A 14,335-nucleotide genomic window follows, 5' to 3' on the forward strand; every position below is an offset into this window, starting at 1 on the left:
TGATTCACTGAAAGCTCATGTAGAGCCATTGTTAAGTCTGCTTGAAATATTACCAACAGCAATGTACAAAATGTGCTCTCATGCCACTAATCTGCAGTTGTTGTTTTTTTAAAATACCCATTATTTTACATTTGGCGTGGCACCTTCATTTCATGTAGGACATTAGCATATGACAACTATAATGCTGTCAGCTCCTTATGAGCTTATGAATATTTAGTTTGATTCCAGGCAGGATTTTAGAATGTTTAAGTAAATGCTGCTACGATGTCCTTTGGCATGCATCTGGTTTTGGTGTCAGGTTCCGTATATAAGCCCAGAGACAGCATTTCAAGTGTGAAGGTCAGCAGGAAAGCCATGACTCCACTTAAAGAATCGCTCTGCTGCTATTCCCTCATTTTGCACCCACCTTCATTCATTTTGTTTGGAATTATTGATAAATATATTTTATTCCCCATCGCAAAATACATGCAAGCAACTTAATGACAGGAACACTAACGCTACCCAAATACTATAACGTAAGCTTGTTAACGAAGTTATTAACGGGATTTATTAGCATGCCAAGATGGCTAACTTGTACTTTTGTAAAGTCTTAAGTCTTGTAAACATCTGTTCAAAATAACATTTTCAGAATACAACCTGTGATAGACTTCATAATTATATTATATTATGAAGTCTATGGCTCGTGGTATTTCTCTGGTGACTTTCTGTGTTGAGAGAAAGTGTGTGTGTGGGGGGGCGGGGGTGGATAATGTGTAAATAATGATACGAGTCATACACATGCATTCCGTCTCCGTTAATATTCAATTAATTAATATTAATAGTAGTAGTGGTATATTAACCCAGAAAAGGTGAACATACATTCCTGCAACGTAACTTGGACTGAGAGAGAAATACGTACGTAGAAAATGAGCAAGTCTCGAAAAATGTTAAGATTGACCTTTAAATCAGTGAAGTGCCGGCAATATATATAGATATACTGTATATTTTAATTTTATTTAGAAGTGTTTTTACTTTTTTATGGAAACTGGTTATTTTTGTTCTAATGTTTAGCAACTTCAGCTGTGGCTTTAGTTTAGTTTGTGGGTTTAGTTTATAAGTTCTATTTATTTCAATTTTATTTAAAATATTTCAGTTATTTATTTATTTGTTTTAATATTATATTCATATAGATGTTCCAATTTGCAAATTTGTTGTGGAAAAAAAAATCCTGTTAAATGGATTTATTTAAACCCATACATCTCAAAGTAACATATTTTGGACCTATAATTGCAATACTGTGAAACCGTGGTATTTTTGCTTGAGGTCAAAATCTCAGACCGGCACATGCCTAGTTAAAAGTATGACGTAAGCACAAAAAAAACCCCTGAAAGGTAGGGGGAAAGATGAAAATCCTGATATTAAATTGTTAATACCGTGGTAACCATTCAATAATCGAATCGTAGCACCCTGAATCGTAATCGAATCGAGCCGTTGGATGCCTTTAATATCACACCCCTGCTATTGATGGATAATTACAGATGGCCGCAGGCTCTCCCACTTACTCGGTGACAGTCTCCACCTGACAGCACCTCCTGAATGAAGACTGCTGGGCCATCAGGGCGATTGGAGCCACCTCCCAGTGTGATGCCCATACTGCTAGATCGAGTCACAGAAATGAGTTGAATCACTCCTTCACCCGGGTGACTGAGAACATGAAGGTACAGTACATATTCATGTTAAAAAGGAGGAATCTTTTTCTAAAGAGGGAGGAGAATGTTAGATTCGTCAGTACCTGAGGGAGCGCAGCATAGGTCCACTGTTGTTGTACATGTTCTGAGAGCCAGCTGGGCTTAACAACAAGGGACTCTGAGAGCGAGATGAAGAACCTGAAGATGTACTTTCCAGGTAGCGACCGCCTTAGGATTCAGGGAAAAAGGACAATGGTTAATAAATAAAAAACTTCACTAGTAGCTGCATTAAAATGCACAGATAAGATCAAGTTTTCATTTGTGTTAACGACACAACATTCCCCCTTAAATGTTATTACAATGGGATGCAAAAGTATCTGAACCTTTTGGAATTTCTCACATTTCTGCATATAATCACCATCAAATGTGATTTGATTTTTGTCAAAATCACACAGATGAAAATACAGTCTGGTTTAACTAAAACCACCCAAATATTTATTGGTTTTCATATTTTAAGGAGGATAGTATGCAAACAATGACGGAAGGGGGAAAGATAAGTAAGTGAACCATCATATTTATATTTGTGTCCCCTCCTTTGGCAGCAATAACTTCAACCGGATGCTTCTTGTAGGTGCAGATCAGTATGGCACATCGATCAGGACTAATCTTGGCCCATTCTTCTCTAAAAAAAAAACTGCTGTAGTTCAGTCCGATTCCTGGGATGTCTGGCATGAATCGCTGTCTTCAGGTCATGTCACAACATCTAATGGGGTTCAATTCTGGACTTAGACTTGGCCACTCCAGATTTTGTATTTTGTTCTTATGAAACCATTTTTAGCTTTACCTGTCTGACAGACGGCCTCAGGTTATCCTGCAAAACATCCTGATAAACCTTTGAATTAATTCTTCCATTAATGATTGCAAGTTGTCCAGGCCCTGAGGCAGCAAAACAGCCACAAATCGTGATGCTCCCTCCACCATGCTTCATGGTAGGAATAAGGTGTTGATGTTGGTGAGCTGTACCATTTTTCCTCCACACATGATGTTGTGTGTTACTCGCGAACAATTTAACTTTGATTTCATCAGTCCACAAAATATTTGACCAAAAAATCTGTGGAGCGTACAAGTGCCTTTTTTGCAAACATTAAACGAGCAACAATATTTTTTTAGACAGTCGTGGCTTCCTCCGTGGAGTCCTCCCATGAACACCATTCTTGGCCATAGTTTTACACATAGTTGATGTGTGCACAGAAATATTGGACTGTGCCAGTGATTTCTGTAAGTCTTTAGCAGACACTTAAGGGTTCTTTTTTACCTCTCTGAGTATTCTGCGCTGAACTCTTGCTGTCACCTTTGGTGAACGGCCACTCCTTGGGAGAGAAGCAACGGTGCCAAACTCTCTCTATTTGTAGAAAACTTCTCTGACTGTTGATTAATGAACATCTAGACTTTTAGAGATGGTTTTGTATCCTTTCCCAGCTTTGTACAAATCAACAATCCTTAATCGCAGGTCTTCAGACAGCTCTTTTGACCAAACCATGATGCACATCAGATAATGCTTCTCATCAAGACAATTCTTACTTGGTGTGTGTTTTATAGTGAGCAGGGCAGCTTTAAACCATTCATCAGTGATTGGGTGCACACCTGACTTGAAATGTTTGGTGAAAATTGGTTTCAATTAGAGATGTCCCGATTAGTGTTGTATCGGTCGTGAACGACTCGTTCTTTTTGAACGAATTGTTTGGGTGAACTAGACCGAACTAATCACCTTCTGCACTGATTCGTTCTATGAAGTTGGGGCTTGCCTTGTTATCTGCGTGGGAGGGCGTTGAGCAAGCGGCAGCGTCTACTGACATAGCACACGACCAATCAGACCTCATCTACCTCATCACCCTCATCGCGGGCAGGGGAGGGAGCGGAAACAGAATCAGGGCGTCTGTCACTCACTTCCACGTGTGGCCAATAAGCAGCCAGCGTGCAGGCAGGGGGCAAGACTGAGTTATGTCACTTCCTGTTCACTGACTCTCCGTCCTACCGAGAATGCTTAGATGATTCGTTCTGCTAGACTGCTACGCTAATTTATAGTGCGCCTACACCGGCAGTCACGCAGCAGCGCTGCGGCAGTGAACGAGCTAAGGACTGAAAGGAAAGGGCTTTATCACATATTCTTTCATGTTGAGCCTATCATATGCTACTCAAATGCACAAAAATCACCACATAAACACAGTGAGCAAAGTTGACTGTGCTTTTCTCAACAGACTCGAGACTACATATGACGACATTGTATCCACTTTACAGTACGTTAAAACTTTCGCCAGTAGCTACAAGGCGATAAGGCTGAGCTATGGAGACGTCGCAGGGGCGGGCGAGAAAGCTGTCAAGAGACTAGCTGGACTTCATGGCAGCGAAATTTATCTAATCTGTGCCCATGGAAAATAACTATTTAGTATGATCACCATAATACTGATTTGCTATGAAACGGTAGTTTCATGACATATTTCTCCGAGTTTTTTTTTTTTTTTCCCCGTGTCACAGCTTGTCGGGTTGGGGCGCAAATTAATTAACGTTGAGTCCATCAGTCCATCCTGTGCGACTAAAGCATCCAAAAATTAAACGTGGGGACGTAGCATGTGTATATATACATGTATATCTCCATTTTCTTAACATACCAATGAGAGTGGAATGGTTACATTGTAAAGAGCAAACAATTCTTTTTTTCGTCAGTATTTGGCGATATGAGATCGGGAGGGGATGACTGCGTGGAGTTGATGGGATTATTTATGTATTAATACCAGTGCAAAAATGACATTTCAACACAATTTTTAGGTAATATTTTTTCGAGTGTTGTTTTATTTATTTATTTTCGTGTCAGAGAAGCCAAATAATAATAATAATAATAATAATAAATTTTATTTATAACGCTGATTTAATATATTATTAATATACATTATAAATTGATTATTTATTAATATTTTTTATATTTTCTTATTTGTGTGCAATAAATCTCACTCAACCGAAAAAAATAGCCGAAGACAGTTTATTTAAATTCCACATTTATTTGTTCTTCAGCCAAAATGATTTGGTGGTATATCAAGTGGCTTTCACGAGCAGCCAGCTCACATAAACACGCGTTTAAGCTACGAATACGGAAGGGAGCGTACACGCAATTTAGCGTGATTGAAAAAGTTTGTGCTTAAAAAAAAGGGGAAATGTTTAACCGTTTCCTATATCAAAGTGAAGCAAGCACAAGCCATGGCTTTGATCCCATAGAAATATGATAGACGCGGAAATTCTCATTGCTGCAGCGGCTGGGGAGACCCGGGCGCCGGCAAAGACGAGGCAGTGAAAAAAAAAAACAGAAAAACACAGTCTGTCACTCACTTCTGAATCTACGAAGAGAGCGGCCAATGAAAAGCCTGTGTACTGTGCAAGAGGGGGAGGGACCAAGCCTTCCTGTTCAGTTATATATGCTAAGCAGTCTTTTGGTGATTCGTTTGGCAATGTCACTTCCCGTTCACTGACCGAACGATTCATTTGGGCGGTTGTGGGTGGTGGGGATGAGGAGGGCGAACGATTCGTTGAACGATTTGTTTGAACGAATCTTTTTACTGAACGAACCGGAATTGATCCGTTTCCTCAGGTGAACGACTTTTCCCGTCACTAGTCCCGATCGATCGGGATGCCGATTGATGGGGTCCGATCACGTCATTTTCAAAGTATCGGAATCGGCAAAAAAATATCGGCCATGCCTTTTTTAAATATATATATTTTTTTATTAAATCGTTTTCTTATTGTATTTAATTTTACAGCATAATATTTTACATTCATCCAGTGTCATTAGTTTAGGCTTAACGTAGGGTTGTCAAAAACTATCCCATTAACGGCGGCAATTAATTTATTAAAAAATGTGTCACGTTAAAATATTTAACGCTATTAATATATACGCTGCCCGATCCTCTCACTCATTGTCGCGCTTAAAATGTAATGACGCCGTTTTACCTTTATAGAGAGATAAAAGGCATCGCAAAATGAGTAGAGTGAACTTTGGCAGCCTTTGAAGCCTCTCTTCAATTGGCTAATACCTTGCAATCCCTCTCCCTATGATTAGAATTATCATGGGAAGCAATGTGGGGAAGCAAGGTGGCAATAGACTTTGTCTTAATACTTTAAGTTATTTCCCATAGCAGAGAAGATATATCCATTGGTAGCACGACGCACAGTCATGGTTTTACTTCCCATAATGGTTTCACTTCCCATCATGCATTGGGGCATGCCTGCAGCATCATTTACTGAAAGCTCAACAAATACACTAGATGGCAATATTTAGTTACAATACACAAAGCCACAAGTCTTTCTATCCGTGGATCCCTCTCACAGAAAGAATGTTAATAATGTAAATGCCATCTTGAGGATTTATTGTCATAATAAACAAATACAGTACTTATGTACTGTATGTTGAATGTATATATTCGTCTGAGTTTTATTCATTTTTTTTCTTAATGCATTGCCAAAATGTATATGATCGGGAAAAATGATCGGGTATGATTGGATTTGAATCGGGAGCAAAAAAAAGCAATCGGGAAATATCGGGATCGGCAGATACTCAAACTAAAATGATCGGGATCGGATCGGGAGCAAAAAAACATGATCGGAACAACCCTAGTTTCAATTCCTTCTTAAGCCTCCTTAGGCAGAGGGTTCCTTTATTTTTTCCCCATTCTGTCATAGTTTGTATGCTATCCTCATTAAAATATGAAAACCTATAAATGTTTGGGTGGTTTAGTTAAAGCAGACACTGTATTTCCATCTGTGTGATTTTGACAAAGATCAGACAACATTTGATGGTGATTCTATGCAAAAATGGCAGGGATTCCAAAAGGTTCAGATACTTTTTTATTCCACTGTATATAGAAATTTGAGGAAAAAAAACCCAAACATAATTCATACATGAAAGCATCAATGTGACAAACGATAAAACGCTGGTGTTGGACCTAAGGTCAGGTTGGCCTTATGCTGTAAAGTGCAAACCCCAGCTCTCCACCTGCTGCACTTCAAACAAAGAATAATTTTAGTCTGTTTTATCAAATCTGAACCAGCTGGATGCCTCTTTCACCAAGGAAACAGATGTTGGCAATTGTGTAACGGACAACTGCACTTGTCCTAAACAATTTTTAGAGCTTGGCTGAGTCCATTTACCCTTTGGCTCAGAAACCTTTGGCAAAAAAACATTTTTTTTTCTGCACTGTGCCTCTGCCCACTGCAATTTTTGCTAACATGCAATCATTTTATGAACACAAAATAATATAAAAGTTGAAAATGAGCTAAATTGTAGAAACTAAACTTCCTACCTTGCTGTACTGGAGAGTTGCGTGTTGATCCTGTGCTACCGTTGGAGCCATATTTCTCCAATAAATCGGCAAATTCTTTCCTTAATAGCGGAACAAAGAAGGGAATTCAATTTAATCAGTCATGCATGGGCAAGAAAATATAGTACATTTGAAAGTTATTAATGAAGAATTTTACACACTGCAAATGTCATTATTAAAGGCGAGATAAAATTGTGATTCAGATTTAAAGCTTTATTGCGATAGATATCCGCCCACCATTTTGCCAGTGGATCAAAATTCATTTTAGATTTAACTCAGCCTTAAAATAATTGAACTTTGCAATACAGTATCTTGTTTTCAGGTCGCGATTGACCAATTTTTGCACACCTAAACTTGAAAATGGCATCTTGATAGGGCTGTCAATAGCATGCAATGAGTTCAACACTTAAAAAAAAAAATCTATTTTAGAGTAGGCATGTGCCGGTGACCGGTTTCAAGGTTTACCATGGTATGAAAACATCATGGTTTCAAAACTACAAAAATTTTCTGTCATACCATAGTAAGGTATTAGCATTGAGAAATAGAGCGGCAGTGCACACCCCTCTACCCTCAGTTGTTGCTGTGTCTGTCATCGACGCTATTCTTTCTGTGCTGTAGACTAGAGTTGACACAAAGGTTGAAGGTGGTGAAACTTCACTCGAGCTTTTTCCCCCCTCAAAAACAAACAAACAAACCCAAAACACTGAAAAGAAACAGACGGCTGCAGCTTAGAGGAGGAAGGACAGTCGACGTCAGGGGCGGACTGCTAATCTGTAGCATCTGCAGGATCACAGAACGGCCGGTGCTCTGGATGGCCGGCGGCCGCCATACATCACAGTTTTTATCCCCCTATCCTCTATGATTATCTACAGTTCGCATCCAATCCGACAGGTGGCAGGAATGCGCCTGGCTGTTAACCGCCAATCTGATAGGAGAAGAACGAAGAAAGCACAGAGTAGCCTACTTTGGTAAAGCCTTACTCCTTGTGGAAGCAAAATAGCGACGGGCGTGGATAAACAATTTGGCTGGTGGTGGCAGAAAAAGAAAAGAGCAGGGTGGCTCTGAGAAGGTTAGAGAGAAAAAAAACTGAAGAAAATCGAGAGCGAAGCATCGAAATGTCACAAGTTGACACACATGTTCGCAAGCAGCAGTCTGGCTGCAACGGCCAAGCCGGCTAGCCCAGCCTCCTGCGATGGTGAGAGTGGGAGCGGCAGCCGATCTCACGTGCAGCCGGCGCAGGGAGAGACAACAGACGAGGGAGAGGGTAATGATGAGCTGGTGGAAGTTCCCCAGACAAGCGCAGGGCAAGTAAGTAGGGATGAAGAGGGCTACTTGCTAGGTATATCGGCAATTGTTATCCACCAGGTAGCTACATTTTAAATGAAATAAATGGCAATTAAAGGGTTAGTGCCAGCTAGTCCATGTCCCCATTTGCAATTGTGTCAAGTTACAATATGCTAGTCCTAAGAAAAAAATTTTTAGCTGTAAAACAGCGTATGCCACACGCAGCAGCAATATTAATTCATAAGAAATCTAGTCTCCTGCCTTTTTCTGGTTCTACATAGAGATTCTGAGAGTGTTCTGTTCATTTCTCAGTGAGTATTCAAGTAAAATGTATAATAATGCAATGTGTAGTTCTTCATAGTCGCTTTATTTTTCTGTTAAAGTGCACGAAATTGATGCATTTTACAATAAAATGTAAAAAAAAAAATTCTCCCCCGGCCCCCCTAGAGGGTGTGTGTTTCCCTTCATACAGCAATTCTTGTGGGCTGGGCTGAGTCAAAGTCCAGGGCTGCTTTTTAGTCCCAGTCCGCCCCTGCCCCCAGTAGACTACTGTAGAATTGACGCAATGGCTGAAGGTGGCGAAACTTCACTTGGGCTTTTTCCCCCACTCAAAAAAAAACCCAACAAAAAAACCCCAAAAGACCGAAAAGAAACAGACGGCTGCGGCTTAGGGGAGGAAGGACAGACGACGTGCAAGACATGCTTGCGGAGGGTGGTTGGGGGGGGGGACTCAAACATGATTTCACATTTACATGACCATCATCCGTCACTTTACACAAAATTTAAGGTAAGTAAACACTGTCATGAATGTTTTCCACCAGCTACGAGAGTTCAGCATGTTAAGTGTGTCTATATATACAATATTTATATATAAAATATATGCAATATACAGTATAGATTAAAAAAAAAAATTTTTTTAGTTAAAGGTTTTAAAAAAATTTTTTTTTTTTATGGCAAATAATTATTTTTGTTCTTGCTCTAATCTTGAGCAACTCTAGCTGTTGCTGTGGGTATAGTCTATAAGTTCTATTTAAAAAAAAAAAAAAAAAAAAAGTTATTTATATTTTGTTATTTTATTTATTTATTTTTTCAACAGTACGTTTATGTTGATGTTCCAATTTGCAAATGTGAAAAATAGGAAAAAATCCTGTTCAATGCAATTTTTTTTTTTCCAAACCAATACATTTCAAAATAACACATTTTAGAGCTATAATTGCAAGACGGTGAAACCGTGGTACTTTTGCTTAAAATTATCATAACGTCAAAATCTCATATCGGCACATGCCTACTTTAGAGTGTTACTTGGGGCTGTAACCAGAGTGTATTTCTTGTATTTATTCTGTTTAATTTCATTGCTTTAGCTTTTATAAACAATGTATTAATTGATACATTTATTCATAATTATCCAAAATATAAAATAACTAATATTGATTAATAATTAAAAAAATAAATAGTACCTTAATAATAATTACGAATATTTAAGTTTTTTTTTTTTTTTTTTAATAATCACTTAAAAAGGTTAAAAGTCTTAAGTGTCAACCAGTGTTGTTTTTGTCAGCCCTTTTTATTTTCGTCTTCGTCCGAGTCTTTTGTACGATGATACTTGTTAGTCTTAGTCATAGTCAAGTCATCTCAAAATGTGTTTGTCTTCGTCAAGTTTTTGTTGACGATAACTCAAAACTAATTTCGTATAGTTATAGTCGACGTTTACAAAAATGTTTTCGTCTGTAAGATTAAAAAAAAAAATACTCAAAAAATGAGTAAATAGATAAAGGTTTCCAACTATTTCGAATGAACATTGACAGAAGAGCACATATTGTAGCGTCTACAAGGACAACGCCAAGTTAGTGACAATACACACTGAAGGGAAAAGGTACCGTCATTGCACACACCATATAATTGTTTGCATTAGTCTAACACATTCATCTAACTATTGTTTAAGCAGAGTCCACTACATGCCCTTTGACACGGTAAAGTGAATCGCCTTATCCGGGCGAATGAGGGGGAGATGAGAAAAATGGTACAGTTTCTCATAGGCACCGTCTAACTGCATTACTCTAACACACGTAATATAATTAATCAGGAAATAGTATCATTTTCATATTTACGGTAGGACTGCACTACTAATATAAAATAAATAGCACACCATAGTTTAATGAGAAGAAATAGGAGAGATACACAATGCCGTCTTATCACAGAAGCCCAACGCGTGCGTCAGGAACAAGATTGACGCACCAACTCTTGCAATCAGCTCTCCCAGCAAACTCCAAGGACAAAACGTTTTGTTCTAAAACAATTAGAGACAGCCCGGACAACAAAGTTGATAGCGGGCGTCCCATCCGCGCACGAACCTAAGCCGCCCAAAACCGGCCACAGAGGGGAAGACCCAAAAGCAACGCCCAGACACACCTTCGGACACACCTTCGACACGGCCCGCTTCACCAAGGACTTCAAAAAGACTGGACACTGAGATAACACAGATTTTGCTGCTCGGAAACATGTAGCCTTGTTTTGGATCCAGAATTGTCCCTCCGTCGTCTGTTTTTTTGCCTTGTTTTTGACCATTGTCGACGAATAAATTGTCAACCTGCTTTCGGCGAGTCTTTTTCAAACTTTTGGAACATGGAGTCAGTACAAAGGGTTAATGTCAGAGAGAACGCGAGAAGTTCAGCGTTCCCGGTCGGCGCGCGCGGAGGCAGCATCGGCAGAGCGGCACTTTGTTCAGTTGTCGCTGTTTTCCGTGCGCCTTGGCCGGGGGGGGGCGAATTTCAACAACACTCAGCAGGAAAACAGTACATTATTTTCAATTAATTATACCCACCTGGACACCACGAACTGTATGCAAAAAAATAAAAAAATAAAAAATAGTTGTCCGAGAATTTAAGAGGACGTTTGCCATTAGCATTAGACTAATGCGAATGCCATGCTAACGCTACGGGTTAAATTTAGTGTGTGATGATCCCTCAGCACAGACCTTTAACGGCTTATGCGACATTGCATATTCTCTCTGACCAAGATAAGAAAACAAATCTTAGCGTGTGTGCGAGCCTGGAGAACAGCAGCACTCACATGAGTGACACAACCAGACACTGCTACGATGCAGACTAACTACAGGTAAATGTCACACATTGTGGGCATGTGACGGAAGCTATAGCGCATTTTCGTCTCGTTCTTATCTCATCAGACGAAAACTGGCATTAGTCTCGTTATGTTTTAGTCACTCAAAACCATACGCCGAAAATGTTATTGCATGTAATTTGCTTTCCAATACAGTACTGCAGGGGTTTTCAACCCAGTCCTCAAGGCACACTGTGGGTCCTGGTTTTTGTTCCAGCCGATCCAGCAGAGACAGTTGAACCAATGAGGCTTCTGCTAAAACAAGCCACACCTGACTGCAATCAACTGATTGCACTTGTAAAACACCAGATTGGGGAAAAAGTGTTGTCATCTTGTTTGGTAAGAATGAAATCCTGCACCCACAGTGTGCCTTAGTGGAATAGGTTGGGAACCCCTGCAGTACTGTATATGAATTTAAAATTAAGAAAATTTCCAGTAAAATGTATTCTATAAAAGTTATAAAGCAATAAAATGACAAAAATGAATGAAATGAACATTTAAAAAAAAAAAAAAATTAATAATGGGTCAAAATTAATTTTTGAATAGATCATGTACGTAACCAGCACCTTAGAGACGGTCATTTGCTTGGCTTAGCCAAAACTACCTGAGGACAAGAGTAACAAGAGGTGTATACACATTTTTTTTCAAACCTAAGCTTTCAAAATCTTCAAAATTTCAAAAACTACTGAGCGAGAACCAAGTATTGAAGATGTGGACCATGAAACGCCAGAGAGCACCGCCAAAATGGTGAGCGGAGTTTCAATTTGTCCCACTAAAGACTAATTGTACAACAGAGCCACAACCGGGCATACCATATTCAATAGATGATGTCCCTGGCCAAAAGCATAGCTGTCCTAAGCAGCCTGATTTAGAATTTCCTTAAAAAATGATAGGAAACAGAAAAGACAAATATTCCTGGCTGGAATATTCAGTCAAAAAGGATACCGTCTCCCGTTTTGTCTATGGTGACCAAAAGTCCTCTTTTGCCCGGACAAGTCCTCTTATTATGTGCCCTCCGGAGCGTCCGGCCGGGTTTCATAAATTCATGAAAATGTCTGGTTTTTATGATTTTCATGGGACAATTTGAAGAGAATCCCTCCGGCCGCTAGGGGGCAGCGCCTGGCTGCAGTGACGTGGCTCCAACTAGTAGGGGCGGGAGAAGGAGTAGATCTTTTTTGTTGCCAGTTTACCCTTTGTTTCATAGGGAATTACCACCATCTACTGACAGTTTGGCGAGAGATCAGACTACAGTAAGGAGTTCAATAAGGAGTTCTAAAAGACGTGGCTCCATACACCTTTTTGTAAGTTTATCTCCTGTTAATGTCGATCACATGTTTTCTGTTGTATATACGGTTATATTTTTACACAGAGATGCAGTATATTGTATGAGTCTTGTAATTGTTCTACGTTAGTTTATTTGGTTGAATGCTAGTATTCTAAATAGGTGTGTTTCTTTTGAGTTTTTTTTTACGATAAATACGTATGTAATGGCAACTGTTGACTTCTGTTGGAGATTTGTACTGGTGTAATCTGTAAAATCCCGTTTGGTGTCGCATCTTTGCGCTGCTGAGGATTGTAAACTACTATAGCAAAGTCTGATTTTGCCTCGGCTCCCGTACTCGCTAATAGGGTAGCAATCAGTGAGCTCAGCCGCGCTAGGCATTAAAGGCAATGTAGTTTTGAACACTGCATTTGGAAACATGCTGCTTGAATAGCTTGTCAGTTTATTTCGGTTATTGTTTGCGTACAATCTAGAACATTGAATGAGACTAAAAATTGAGTGAGAATAACAATTTGTCAACGACAATCGTCGTGATAGTAATTTAAAAAAATGTCGAGTTGGCACATAGCCTACTGTGTGTGTGTGTGTGTGTATTGACTGGACTACATTTCCATGGGTCTGCATTATATATATTTTTTTAATCACTATTCGTTTTTTGTTTTTTTTCCAATTGTTTCATTATTTTTTTTTTAGGAAGAATAAAGCCTGTTGAGTAACCAGTTGAGTGAAAAAAAAAAAGTGGGCGATCTAGGCATCTTTGAGTGATCCTTGAGTAAAATTCAAGTATCCCGAGGCCGGGCCGAGTGTCCTCTTTTTTGGAAATCAAAATATGGTCACCCTAGATTTGTCTGCCGTCATTTTCAAACTCACCATGGTGAGGAGTCGTTTTGCAATGTTGTGAGTGACTAGAAAAACTCAGGATTAAATTGGATATCTCCGCGGATCGCCAAAATCAGCGTCTACTTCTATACAGAGAAATGCGCGCGCTCACACACGCACGCACATGCACATAGCTGGGATGCCTGTATTTAGGAGCATGGGCTAAGCTACTAACCGAGCATATATCTTGTCAGTTAATTTTATTGCTAACACCGCATCATCAACATTTTTTGCCCCCACTGCCACAAAAGTCAAACTCCACCTATGCTCAAAACATGGTTTTAACTTGTTATCGTCTCGTCGTCGTCATTGTTCGTTGACGAAATATTTTCGTTATAGTCATCGTTGGCGAAAACAACACCGGTGTCAACATTTGAAGAGCTGTCCACTGTAGTGACCACTGACCCTGAAAGGGTTCAGGAAATTTAAGACATTCCGTTTCCCTCCAAATCCATACTTTTGCTGTAGGGTGGTTAAATCAGAGATTAACACGTAAGGCTCATCTTCTCAGAGAGAAGCCTGAAGCTAAGCTCTTTCCCCTACTTTGCTCAGCAATGACAGCTGACCAGTTACTGCTGACGCCCCTTTTTTATGCAAGTGTACATCGTCAGGCAGCAATAAATAATGATGTCTGTGTCCCGAGGTGTCCTTCTAATTTTTTTTTTTTCCAAATAATACTTTTAATATGACTCTCTTCTCCTCCATTTTATATTCTCACATAAACACGATTAACTTATTTA

General features: G+C 39.4%; 1 protein-coding gene across 5 annotated transcripts in view; it reads right to left on the reverse strand.

Moving 5' to 3' along the window:
- Positions 1–14,335, reverse strand: part of si:dkeyp-72e1.9 (syntaxin-binding protein 4) — a 105,782-nt gene that overhangs the window by 52,887 nt on the left and 38,560 nt on the right. For all 5 annotated transcript variants that reach the window (XM_057817888.1, XM_057817890.1, XM_057817889.1 and 2 more), the window contains 3 exons: positions 7,016–7,095; positions 1,772–1,895; positions 1,542–1,683 (listed from right to left, as the gene is read on the reverse strand). In XM_057817888.1, the coding sequence (XP_057673871.1) occupies positions 1,542–1,683; positions 1,772–1,895; positions 7,016–7,095 (346 nt within the window). The remainder of the gene's footprint in view (positions 1–1,541; positions 1,684–1,771; positions 1,896–7,015; positions 7,096–14,335) is intronic.

The sequence above is a fragment of the Corythoichthys intestinalis genome, chromosome 16 (genome assembly GCF_030265065.1).
Source record: "Corythoichthys intestinalis isolate RoL2023-P3 chromosome 16, ASM3026506v1, whole genome shotgun sequence".
Classification (NCBI taxonomy): Eukaryota; Metazoa; Chordata; class Actinopteri; order Syngnathiformes; family Syngnathidae; genus Corythoichthys; species Corythoichthys intestinalis.